At 38.9% G+C, this 13887-nt stretch overlaps 1 protein-coding gene across 1 annotated transcript in view; it reads right to left on the reverse strand.

Moving 5' to 3' along the window:
• The window catches only part of dnah7 (dynein, axonemal, heavy chain 7), a 170550-nt gene that overhangs the window by 103364 nt on the left and 53299 nt on the right, over positions 1–13887 (reverse strand). Inside the window, 12 exon segments of the mRNA XM_032512912.1 lie at positions 395–643; positions 990–1088; positions 2013–2225; positions 2538–2665; positions 3456–3513; positions 3515–3559; positions 3798–3966; positions 4762–4871; positions 4963–5175; positions 6456–6596; positions 8279–8477; positions 13020–13213. Coding sequence (XP_032368803.1) covers positions 395–643; positions 990–1088; positions 2013–2225; positions 2538–2665; positions 3456–3513; positions 3515–3559; positions 3798–3966; positions 4762–4871; positions 4963–5175; positions 6456–6596; positions 8279–8477; positions 13020–13213 — 1818 coding nt within the window.

The following is a 13887-nucleotide window of genomic DNA, read 5'->3' on the forward strand; positions in this document are numbered from 1 at the left end:
AGTGAGGGGAGGACACACAGCAAAGGGCCCCTGGTCGGATTAAAACCTAAGCACTCCTAAGTTCACCCCATTTATTTATTTATTTTACCAAAAATTGACCTAAATATTTATACTATACTTATGTTTATACGGTATCGCCGACGGCAACTACATCATATCTGTTTCCAGCAAAACAGAGCAAAAGTAAAAATCCATGTAGCGTAAGAGAATCAATTGGGACAAATGCATATCGTCCCAGCCCTAGTAAGCTGACTTAAAACTCTAACTCGCCACTTTTCTTCATCTGTTGTTATATGAATTAACAATTCCTTCCTTCTAGCTCTTTTTTCTGAATTCTTACTGTCAACAGATGAAGAGTACCGCATCAACCTGAGATCTAAACAGGACATCATACCTTTTCAAAGACGTCATGAAGGGCTGCTGCCAGCACACGGTAGGCGCTGGTCTTGCCTCCAAACGGCTCACCCACCAGCATGAAACCATGCCTCACTATCATCATCTCAAAGATCTGCAGGATTTTCTCAGCAAAGAAATCGGTGAGTTGCAGGTTCATGAGTTGGCAGTTTTCCTTGACGGCCTCCAGCAGGACGCTGTAGTCTCGTTTTGGAAGCTTAACCCCCGGGAAGAGGTCGGAGGTGATACCCTGAAATGGAAAGGAAATGTAGTTGGGGAACAGTGAGGGAGGAATCTTAGAGTGGAATGAAGGAACACACGTACTGTTTTACAACAACATAGAATGAAAACACACATGCGTACTCACATGCACACACACTTTTATGTTAAGAAGCGTGGGGTAAGGACAGTTGATGGACACACACATTTTCAGACACAACCATTCACTGACGCACGCACACATACTACTCAAAGAGGCCTAAATTTTCCCTGTGCATCATGGCTCCAAATGAACACACTGGAATTAACATTGGCTGACATCACTTGATGTGTATCGCTCCATTAATCAAGACAGGAAGAACTCCACCCTATCACACCTCAAATAGCTTCAGATCATGGTCCAGGAACTTGGGCAGATTGACATCAATAATGGATCTCAGCAGTAGTGTGTCTTCATTCTCTTCTGGAAAAGTGAGCTACGGTGCAACAAGAGGAGAAAAGAAGAAGAGAAAACAGGAGTAAAAAAAAAAGACAACAAAAAAATGAACAAAGGGAAATAATGAACATACATGAAATGAGAAGCAGTTGAATTCTGGATGTTTATAAAGAGTGTCACTGTAAAGTCTGTCTGTGCCCCATGACAATCGCAACCAATTAATTTAAGTAGCTAAATCAGTTAGCAGTTGTAGAGTCTGAATGGAAACTCAGTTTTACCAAAGAAACATTTTAAACAGGTGACAGGCTCAGTGTCCCTGCTGAGGCTGAAATAAATGATATGTTTGCATCAGGTCACCAAAACAGGGGCATATCCGCCTTGTGTATATAAAAATGCAGGTGCCTGTCAACTTTCTCTTTGAAAGTCATACTGACAAGTCTTTTCTTCCTCTCTCACACATCACTGCATTTTGCAAAACAGTTTGTCATATTGTGTTTGGAAAATAAGGAGGTTTGTGATGTTTGTCTGAAAGATTACTAGTGCGTAGAGTGGCATTAAGAAAATTTCAATTGTGCACTGCATGCAATCCAAATAGTATAAAGACATTACGAATTATATGTAACCAAACCCTAATTAAAATAAATGTCCTCCCTTTGCTTTAAAATGTAAAAATCTATTTTTAAGATGAGGCAAGACATTACACTCCACTATGTGAATGTTTGACTTTTTTTACTTGCTCAGCAGTACTGTCATCAACACCGACTAAGCAAGAGTAGAAAAATTGTTGCAACCCCAGTTAGGGACTCTTTTTTACATTTGTCATTTGTTTTTAGTTAAATTCTTAAAGATTGTTCTTCTTTATTAAAATGTTTTTTTTTTCCTTGGAAGAAATTATTTAAATCTAAAACGTCACAATAAGACTGAAAAAAAACATCCCATCATATTAAAATGAATGTTGAGATACCTTGAGGTTTCCAGCAGCGGTTAGCACAGACTTGACAGCCCTCATTCCATAGTCGTAGTGATGCTGCATAGACAGCTGCTCTGAACAGAGGCGATACGTGGCCACAATTTTCACCGACAGGGGCCGTGCAGTCACAAAGCCACACGAGTATAGCACAATCTCTGCGATCATTGCGTAGTCCGGTACCATCATAGCCACAGTCCTGAACAGAGCCTGGTATAAAGAGATACTTTTGCTGAATGGAAACGAGTCCTTCATTTTCAAAAACTTTGAATTGAAGTAGTTTAGACAGTTATACATTACACATGCCTGATGTAAAAAAGAACATCAGACATGTTTGGTTACAGGCATAAAACAGCGTAAAACTACTTTTAATCGAGAAAAACAGAATGCAGATTTGCACTGTATTACATACTCATCAATTATGTCTATAAATATGCCTCGAACTTTTGCGTTCATGAACTCACAGTATGGATATTTAAAAGAGAAAGAACGGCTGAGAAACTGACAGAACTGCTACGGTACCTTGAGATTGTCTGGTAGCTCAGAGCGTCCAGCGTAGCCAGGATTCATAGTAATGAATACAGCACAGGAGGGGTTGAGTTTTAGCTCTGTCCCTTCAAACAGCAGCATCTCAGCATGGGCACAAATTCCTGGACAGATAGATGCAGTAAGATATATACAGTATGTACTGTATTTAGTGTGTAGTGTGTCCTGTGTGCCTTTTTGGAGTTGGATAAAAATAGTTGAAGAGAACAGTAGTGTCAAAATGTTAGCACTATAAAAGACTGATGTATACAGTGTGCTCTGTAGTTTTTTTTTGTAATGAGTACATCCACATTATTATCAATATGCTTTATTAGTAGATGACAAATCATCATGCCCATCAGAGACATGTCATGGACCTGTGCACCTCAATGCACAAACAAATACAAGGGGTGGGAATCACCAGGCTAGAGGCTTTAAAATGTGTCACAAGTTAACCTATAGCGTATGCCATGTCATCTTGCTTTTAATTAGCCCCAAATCACTAATTTGCCTGAGGATTCTTCACAACATACAACACCCTCTATCCACAATTCAGAAAACAAAAAATTCCAGGGCTAAAGCACCACTCTGAAAAATGGTTTTAGAAAAGGTTACGCAAAAATAAACCTTTTAAATTAGCATTTTCAAACTTTTGTTTGGGGCTAAGAGTGTAACCCCTTTGGCTCTAGCATATTATGGGATTCGACAGCCGTAGCACACATAGGACACACTGCCTTGCTCCGTTGAACAAAACTGTGCTTAATGTTCTGCTGGCCAGCCTATAAAATTGCTTAAGCACCATGTTGAAGCTCTTTGTAGTCTAAAACCTGTTTTTTTTTTACCTGTGGGTTTCTGGTATACTGCCAGCAGAAAAAAAAAAAAAAAAAAAAAAAAAAAAAAAAACACAGCACGAACCTCTCTGTATGGTGAGAATCTGTTGAGCAACCACAGACAGCACCTCCAGGTCAATGCGGGTTAAACTCATCAAAGCAGGCCCAAGCTCCGCAGGACAAAAGGCCCTGGCACACGCAGACACAATTTATTAATACATATTTAAAAAGCATGTAGGAACAGGTTTAGCCTGAGCATGTGAGAGCTATTTTAGTATGGCAACAAGGAATATCTAGGATAACTAGTTGCACTAGTGTGTAGGAAAGCTTCTTGGAGTGTATCACTTCCCAGCTGCGTGTGAGAGTTACAGTTTGGATTACCGAGGTAGCAAGTCATTTTAATTTATGGTGAGAGAACTGTACTCACTTTGAAGAACTTGCCCAAGGCAATGTAGTCCAGTCCATCAGAGCAGTTGAAGACCACACACTGCTTGGCCACAGCTTTGGCCAAGTCTTTGGTTGTCTCAGTTTTTCCTGTACCAGCCGGGCCCTCAGGGGCACCTCCCAAATGGAGGGAGAGAGCACCAAACAAAGTGCTGAAGTACAAGTAAAAGACAGAAGAAAGCTTGTAACAAATGATGGCCTGTCAGTGATGAATGCGATCAAGTGATTCCTCAAAGTATTATTTACTATACTAGATATATATATATATATATATATATATATATATATATATATATATATATACACCCAATCTTTCAGAGTAATACATTTATTCCATTAGCGCAAGAATACATTATTAATTATGACTTCAGAATAATGTTTTGATTGACTTATGGTATTACATACATACATAATGTAGTATTGTTCTTCAAAATTGTATCTAAATTAATTACATATTAATCCAAAGTACTACAATGTCATTCTTGTTAATGTAACCCTATACAATGATCAGTAAACTGCCATTCACAGCCAAAGCAGATAAAGTCAGCCCCTGCCTAATGGAGACAAGATCTAGCAGTAATCTTTAAAAAACTTGGCAAACTGCCCTAGTGGCTAGCTGGGGAGCATCATGCACACACAAACAGGTTTAATGAACGTTATTTCCAGGAACACAGTAAGGCAGAGCTCCCAGTAGCTCAACAAAAATATACTGTCTCTTTATGATGACACTAATAAGGACTTTAGCATCTAAAACGGGAAGAAAAGTGTTCTTGCAGACAGAATAACAAGGTAGGTGATTGATTAATAGTGTAGGGATATATGGAGCTATCTCCAACTTGGGATTTGTAGAGTCATAAGACAGGCAGGACTTTTAGCTGGAAGCATCCTAAACATAAGCCTAAGAAAAAGACAGTGAACTGTTGAGGGAGCTTGTGTAGTAGATTTACCGGTAGCAGCGGTCAGTGAGTGGGGTAATGACCAGTCGTGGAGTGTTGCCCAGGTATTCATAACCATAAGGCAAGCCGGCATTGATCATCTTGGTCTGGAGTAGGTTTTCCTGCACAGGGTGTGATACAAAGTTTAGAAGTCAATCACTTAGCATGTAATATGAGTTGAAAATCCTCCCCCAAACTGCTCCTTTTACATACCACCCAGTAGTAGCGCAGTTGGCTAAGCCACTCAAAGTCATTCTCGTCACTTATTCCCTTTTGCACCAGTGTAGCAAGCACATCCCTGGCGTGGACGTCCAGCACAACAAGGGCTCCAAGGGTCACCCGGTTCTGCTTGGATAGCTTGCCGCGTACAAGTGCCACAATGTCATCAATCTGTCTATTGTTCTGTGCCAGGTAGGCATCTAAGGCCTAAGGGAAGAGAGGCATGATTAAATAGAAGGCAGTGCATTCTGGAGAGAATGCTATCAAGACTCAATCTATAAACTGAAGGTCACAAGTTTGATCACGGCTGCAACAACTACTAAGTCCATCACTGTCAAGATGTCTAAGAGAAAAACAAAAACACTTTTTCTTCTTTATTAAGTGCATCGCTGGCTGGGGATGATCTTGTGCCTTGAAGGAGGATATTAAAAGAAGAATATAATCTGTGATATGGAGGGGTTACCTGTGCAACTTCATAAAACAGCATTATGCCACAGACATCTGCTGGCTATGTGTCAGCTTATGAGATAAAGTTGTTCTTCATTGGATGGGACGGATTTAATACAACTTGTAATTCTCATTCAGACCAACTGTTAGACCTTATCCATCTGATTTGGAAAAAAGCTAAACCGTATTGAATTAGATGGTAGCTTGGAGCCACTAGTTCAGTCATTACTGTCAGTATCACATTCATTATAAGGTAGTCTGTTTGTAATTCAATTTATCCAAGAGTAATCAGACTTTTTCAACGTCATCTTGAGGACCTTTGTAAATCTTTTGTTGAGGCTGTTTCTCGAGTGCTGTCTGACATGACTTACTTCACAGCCTATGTTGCTATGGTTACAACTTTGATAAACACATGCAACTTCAGAGCATACTGTAGATTATGTATTTCAGATATGGGCTGTTACCATGGTTACAACTTTGATACAGACATCATAAGACTTCAGAGCATATTGTAGATGATGTGTTTCAGGGAAAACAAGCTGGTGTGGTTGCCTGTTATCATAATTGGGTATGTAAGTATGTGTGTGTTAAGTGTGTAAATAAAAATAAAAACATTAAGTATGCTCCACAATAAAAAAAGATGTTTAATGATGACTTTGATGACTTGTTTACATTTCAAAATACTCCGTGAAGTGGATGGACTATTTTTCTATCTGGATGGTTCCAAGTGTCTTTGAGCATTCTTGAACTACCTTCAAAATAGCAGCAAGTCTTGTTAAAAGACCTGCTGGGTTTTTCAAAGAGATTTCAAAGGGATGTATCTTTTGCAACAAAAAAAACAGATACTCAGCTCTGGGACTCAAATGTAATAAAGATGAGACGCACAAACTGGAGCTAACTGGAGGTGAGAAAAGAGAAACATCTCAGAAAGCAATATAAAAGCTTATACTTTTGAGAAGGACTTTACCATAACACTACATATGTAAACTGTTGTTAAATATGTAATGCATGTTAAAGAAATACAATACACAGTTGATCACCTTCTGTCCTGAACTAATGGCTTCATGAATAGCCTTTGTCCAGTAGACCTGTGAAACGCAGAGCACAGTCTGGCCTGGCCAAGCACGCACCCAATTGATCCTCAGCTCATTGGGATACGCCTGGATTGCCTCCCCGATTACCTACAGTTGACCACAAGAGGGACAGAGGTTTTAATGCACAACACTACTACTACTATGTGAATAGGTTAACATTTTTAACTACTAGATATCACCATGAAACTGACCCAATTGATTACAAGTACAGAGATTAGGACGATTATTTTTTGTATTACAAGTATTGCTGTCAGTTAAACACGTTATTAACGGCGTTAACCCAGACCTATTTCAACAGTGTCAATATTTTATCGCAAGATTAACGTTCTTTTTGGCCTAGCAAACTTTGTAGTTTTTGTCACATGCTGTTCCAACAACTAGTAATGTTAGAAAAAATACAACACCACTCCAGATCTAGCTAGACCGGAAACAAAACAACAGGCACGACACACACACACACACACACACACACACACACACACACAAACTGTTTGGGCTTGTGAGCCGGCCAAAGAGTAGTAACGCTCCGTTTTGAGTGGATGGCAAACTTGAAATGGGAAATGGATGCCAATATGATTCTGAATAGAAAGTTTACTCATTAAAAGTTGCCAAATAGTACCATTGACAAGACCAAAGGGATCTGTGTGTTTTGTCGTCGAGTTATAATCACAGCACGTCCAGTCTGAAATACCACTTGATGGCCAAGCACACAGTTGATTCCAATTTCCCGCCCTCCCTTTGACAAAGTATGTACTGATGGTCAGTGTTACATTGTGCAAGAGATTATTTGCTCCAAGAGAGAATGTTAGTGTGAAATTGAACACTACATTAGGCCAATGTTGTTTTTAATAAAAAAATATTTGCATAAAGCAAGCCGATCCACTTTTCAATGTTGATAAGAGCATTAAAATGAGTTAACTATGACACTAATGCAATTAATTGAGATTAAATATTTTAATCATTTGACAGCACTAATTACAAGTTTTCTAAAATTTTATGTTTAAATTTAATTTAATTTAATGAATTCAATATGCGCTAATGTTGTGTGATTTCCAGAACAGAAATCTGACCATTGGATAAAGCCAGGTTCAAAATCCTTATTTCATTTTGTTGACATATTAGAGTAAAAGGTTTTATACAGAGGAAATTTTCATCATTCCATATATCAGGAAATACTGTGAATAGCCATAATAACTCCATGTTTTTAGGAATAACATTTTCTAATAATCATAATATTAAAAAAGAAACTCTGTGAAAACCTTCAGAGTAGAGATTGGAAAACACTGGAAAGTTCTCATTTTGAGAAAAGGCCCTTATAAGACATATATCATCAAATTTCACATATTGTTATTGCTAACTACTATTTACAGACACAATATCTAATCAAATCCTTAGAATCGTATATCTTGTAGATATACTTATGCGTTTCCTATACCCTAAGGAGAAATCTACACACGCAAATAAGTATTAAATGTGCTTTTTTCTCTACTTTTCTGGAAGAAGAGACATTATGGAAGCAAAATAACCTATAATCTAAAAAGTGCATGAAAACACCGTGTTTTTATTGTGCCTGGCCTTAACACTGTGGTATCTTTTTAATGGAAGATATTTAAAAAAGCATACACAGAGAAGCCTTGGATGTGCAGTATCTCAATTTTGGTGTCAAACATTGACTCAAGTGTATTTGAAATCTCATTTAAATGAAAACAATTAAAACAATACATTCATTTGTTTATGTATACTTTGTAAGCAAATAATCCACACAACACCTTATGCAGGGAGGCAATCATGCCATTCTCGAGTTCCAGAAGCCACTTCTCCACTTGGCCCTTGGCTTTGGAGGTGGAAATAATATCCAGCAGCTCCACCACTTCACTTTCACTGCTCTTCATGTGGGTGATGTCCAGCACATCAGTGAACACCACACTAGCGATGCCTTCAAAGCACTTCTTCAGATGGGGCTGCACTCTGAAGGCGAGTAAGGCATGAAAGTTGAATCACTTGGGTATTATCTAATTTCCACAGTATATATGAGCAAATGTCCAATTTATATATTACACTGGCCGCATAATTGGCCAAGTTTTGATGGTTAATTAGTCCACATTTATGTTGAGTGTGTGTGCTGTTTTTTTGTTATTTTTAATTGGCATTTATTATATGAAAGAGTAATGATTTGAGTGTTTCAATGCCTGTGGAGTTTATAAAAAATGAAAGCCTGCAGACATGAATCATGAAAAGAATTGTGTCTCAAAGGTACAACACATTTTTACTGTTCCTGATCCCAGTTGTCCTTTTTTTAAATCAGGTTCCATGTTCTAGGACAATGGACAACACCAGAAGCTGATTTTCATCTACTAAAGGTCAAACTAACAATGGTTTAGGGAGATAACTACAGCACTGGCAAATCTGCTCACATGTTGATGATTGCCCCTGTTGTATTTCATCACCACATAGCACAAAGTGCTAGTGCTTAGTTTACAACACAAAAGAAGCACAGAAAAGCTAGTAGTGGACTAATCACATATTAGGTTAAAGAATCACTTAGGGTGCTCGCTGCCAGTTTTTCTTACATTGTGATTGACCTTAGAGTTTAGTTGGGAAATTGAGCTACAATCCAACTGCGCCCCTAAAGACCTTTAGAAGATTACATTCATTCACTAATACTTTGATTCACATTCACACAATGTCCTGTAACTTTTGCTGTTGCAAAACCCGTTATTGTCCATGGTGCTACAGTGTGTAATGTCACTTAAGAGCAATTCACCAATTCTTAGAATTTTCTTTGTTTTCATAAACGTCTTAAGAAAAGTCTATGTCAGATTCATGACATGTTCTTGAACAACAGAATGGTTTGCACCTGTGTTCTTAGGATTGATGAATACCACGTCATGTTGAAAGCGCGTGCCAGTTGTTCCTAATTAGCATAAGAACACGCCCCGCATATGCCCAAATAAGGACATTACACTTCAGGGCCATGCGCAAGAAAAGTTGGAGAATGTCCAAAAGACACACGGTGGTCCACCGATCACCATACAAAAAAATAACTTAAGTAATTCTGAAATAGAAATTCTACTGCGACAGATAAATGCCAAACGAGACATAATATTTAGTAGTGTTTCCAGTGGTTTTAAAGCCACCAAAAAAAAGGAGGCATGGAAGGAGATCCCGGATTCCTTGAACTTTGCTGCAAAAATGGTTTGACTTAAAATCAGAAACCAAAAAAAACATTGCCAAACATAAGAGACATACGCTAACAACTGGAGGGGGGCATGCTGGCCCTGAGTTATCTGAAATTGACCATCGCATTGGGGCCATTATTGGTGAGACGGCACTCTCAGGTGTGCCATCAGCGGAGTAACTGGACACTAACCAGGGCTCTATATCAACAGCTTAATATCTTCCAAGGCCATCTCCCACCAGTGAATCAGATCGTAAGCAAGTCTTTCTGAATTTTTACAATTTTATGCCATTAGTTAACTTAAAGCATCACAGTAAAAAAAACTGTAAACGACTGTAAAATTAAATAAAATGCTGTAACCAATTATTTGGAGCAAACTCATTACTCAAATGTGCTAGGAGTGCTCTTGAGTGTGCATAGATTTTGATTTTAGCTTAGAACAAATCCAGGATAAGAAAACATTAGTGAATGTCAGAATCTTCTTAAAAAGTGTGTAAGTGGGGATTAAGAATACAATTTTTTGTAAAAACGTTTGGTGAATGAGGCCCAATGTCCGTTGAAGTCCTTTAATTTTATTTCAATGTTTATTAGTATAGGGAGCTTCTATATAAATATTTAGTATATATTTAGTTTCAGTTTACAAAAATAATTTCCACTGCTTATTTTCGTTTTCGTTTACTATAATAGCCTTATTTGGGACATGTATGTAGTATGAACCTATGCCACACACTACTGCATTTATAGCCTAAGCTAATTGGAATTTACCCTCCTTATTGTTCTTATTGTTTCTAACTCTTCTTGGAGTTTTTCCTCTTTTTCATACCATTTCATATATGTTTTTGTCCTTCTGTTGCTTTTTCTCGCTGTGCAAAAAAACATTCAGGAGAAATAGGACATAGTATTCTAATGCATTCAAACTTTGGCATTTGCGTACTGTACCTCACTTTCTCTACATCCCTGAAATAAAAGCAAGCCCTTTTGTCAGTCTAGAATTGCAGTCAGGGATCAATGATTTAAATTGTTGAAAAATCTCACTAGCACTTTCACAAAATTACAAAGCCCCTTCCAGCCCACCAACACCCCCACTACTGCATAATTCCCTTCTTTACAGAAGAGGTCATGACTGTGTGCATCTGTACTGATGTGATGACAATTCCCAGAAGCCAGAAGTGAAAGCAAAAAGAGAAATGGAGTACAAGGGTACAAGGATAGAACATTTTTGTCTGGAATTACATTCATTATTAACCAAACGCCCTGGGTGAAATAAGACAAGGGTAGGTTATCAGCATGGACTGTGGGGGCGGAGTATGCGTTATAGTTAGCTGAATATTTTGTAGCCCTAACATCAGTTTCACAAAGACAAACAACTCTGCTACATATGTGGTACAGAAGATGGTTTATATTTAAGTTTCTTCATCATTGCCTGCACACTAGTTTTAAATTCTACTGATGGATGACCAGGACGCTGCTTATCATGACCACTAAAGGTAGTACAAAACCACAGATGCTCTTAATTGTAATAAGAGATAATGCATAATATACCCCGGTCACAAACAGTTTAAATCTCTCCCATCTGGTAGGAGGTTGCAGTCCATCAGGACAAAACTTCATGCCATGAAAACAGCTTCTTGCCCTCTGTCTGCAGTCAGCCTCACTAACAAGGCTACACTTTGCCCTAACCTCCCTCCTGGACTATACATCTGCCCATTGCACACATTGCTTAAACTACTTAAACAGCTATTTTGTATATATGTGTCTCTATTTCGGTATTTATTGTTTATTATTATTGTTTAATCTGTTTGTTTATTTGTATGTACACTACCGTTCAAAAGTTTGGGGTCACATTGAAATGTCCTTATTTTTTAATGAAGATAACTTTAAACTAGTCTTAACTTTGAAGAAATACACTCTATACATTGCTAATGTGGTAAATGACTATTCTAGCTGCAAATGTCTGGTTTTTGGTGCAATATCTACATAGGTGTATAGAGGCCCATTTCCAGCAACTATCACTCCAGTGTTCTAATGGTACAATGTGTTTGCTCATTGGCTCAGATGGCTAAATGATGATTAGACACCCTTGTGCAATCATGTTCACACATCTGAAAACAGTTTAGGTTGTTACAGAAGCTACAAAACTGACTTTCCTTTGAGCGGATGGAGTTTCTGGAGCATCACATTTGTGGGGTCAATTAAACGCTCAAAATGGCCAGAAAAAGAGAACTTTCATCTGAAACTCGACAGTCTATTCTTGTCCTTAAAATGAAGGCTATTCCTGCGAGACATTGCTAAGAAATTGAAGATTTCCTACAACGGTGTGTACTACTCCCTTCAGAGGACAGCACAAACAGGCTCTAACCAGAGTAGAAAAGAAGTGGGAGGCCGCGTTGCACAACTGAGGCAAGAAGATAAGTACATTAGAGTCTCTAGTTTGAGAAACAGACGCCTAACAGGTCCCCAACTGCGCATCGTCATTAAATAGTACCCGCAAAACACCAGTGTCAACATCTCATTGAAGAGGGCGCTGCGGGATTCTGGGCTTCAGGGCAGAGTGGCAAAGAAAAAGCCATATCTGAGACTGGCCAATAAAAGAAAAAGATTAAGATGGGCAAAAAACACAGACAGAGGAGACTGGAAAAAAGTGTTGTGGACGGATGAATCCAAGTTTGAGGTGTTTGGATCACAAAAAGAACGTTTGTGAGACGCAGAACAAATGAAAAGATGCTGAAGAATGCCTGACGCCATCTGTTAGCATGGTGGAGGTAATATGATGGCTGGGGTTGCTTTGGTGCTGGTAAGGTGGGAGATTTGTACAGGTAAAAGGGATTCTGAATAAGGAAGCCTATCACTCCATTTGCAACGCCATACCATACCCATGACAGCGCTTGATTGGAGCCAATTTCATCCTACACAGGACAATGACCCTAAACACACCTCCAATTGTGCAAGAACTATTTAGAGCGGAAGCAGGCAGCTGGTATTCTATCGGTAATGGAGTGGCCAGCGCAGTCACCAGATCTGAACCCCATTGAGCTGTGTGGGAGCAGCTTGACCGTATGGTACGCAAGAAGTGCCCATCCACCAATCCAACTTGTGGGAGCTGCTTCTGGAAGCGTGGGGTGCCATTTCTCCAGATTACCTCAACAAATTACAGCTAAATGCCAAAGGTCTGCAATGCTGTAATTGCTGCAAATGGAGGATTCTTTGACAAAAGCAAAGTTTGACGTATGGTGGTGAATAAGTGTGACTTTTCAGGAAAACACAAAATTGTTTGGGTGACAATAAAAAATATATTGTGTGCACAATGATGCCTACATGTTTTAACTGTTTACCTTGTGGGGTCTTTGGTCTCAGAGAGGATTTCCAGCAGCTCCTCATTGGACAGGAAGAAGAACCGCGGGAAATAGAGACGCTTCTTCTCTAGGTAGGTATTCAGACCTTTGAGGATCATCTCCAGAAGCTCATTAGAGACTTTTAGCTTCTCTAGCATCTTGTCTATGGCTATTACTGCCAACACGTGCTTGTCCTAACATAGACAGGAGAGAATAGTGTTTAAAGCAAATATTCCCTTTGGTTAAGTACTTACAATTTACTTAATTTGTGCGGTCTACCACCAACATGGGCCATTTAATCATCATCATCATCCTCAACAACTCCTAAAAACACGTAGTTAGGATAAGCATATATTCAAAACACATACATGGACATATTTAAACTGTTTGGGCAATTTTGAGTAATCTGAAGCACCAGATAGTTTGTTACACAGAATCATCTGAAAAGCACTGGAAATTGTTTGGAAAAGGGAAAGCACTTTAGAAAAATAATTGGCAGGTGATTGGCTAACTTTTACCAATTAGATCAAAGAAACACATGATGTCGGAAGAGATTGCCGCAGAAGTACGAACATGCTACAGGCTGATGAGAGAGGACAGTTATTTAGCCTGTTGATGCATGATTTTTGCCATCTTTTCCATGGAGAAAAGCCTTCAGTTTTGTTATTTGCTCTTCTGCCAATAAAGAAATACTTTTCTGTTCTGATATAACTGATGCTACTGCAGCATCGACATTAACACAAACCTCTATGTGTGTGTGACTCCTCTCTGTGCGTCACACACACCTACAGTAGTCTCGCTTTGTCAGACCTTCCCCCACACACTACGGAGGAGGGTCTGGCTAGTCCATACAGCATTCCAGGATGGG

This window comes from Etheostoma spectabile, chromosome 4 (assembly GCF_008692095.1).
Source record: "Etheostoma spectabile isolate EspeVRDwgs_2016 chromosome 4, UIUC_Espe_1.0, whole genome shotgun sequence".
Lineage (NCBI taxonomy): Eukaryota > Metazoa > Chordata > Actinopteri > Perciformes > Percidae > Etheostoma > Etheostoma spectabile.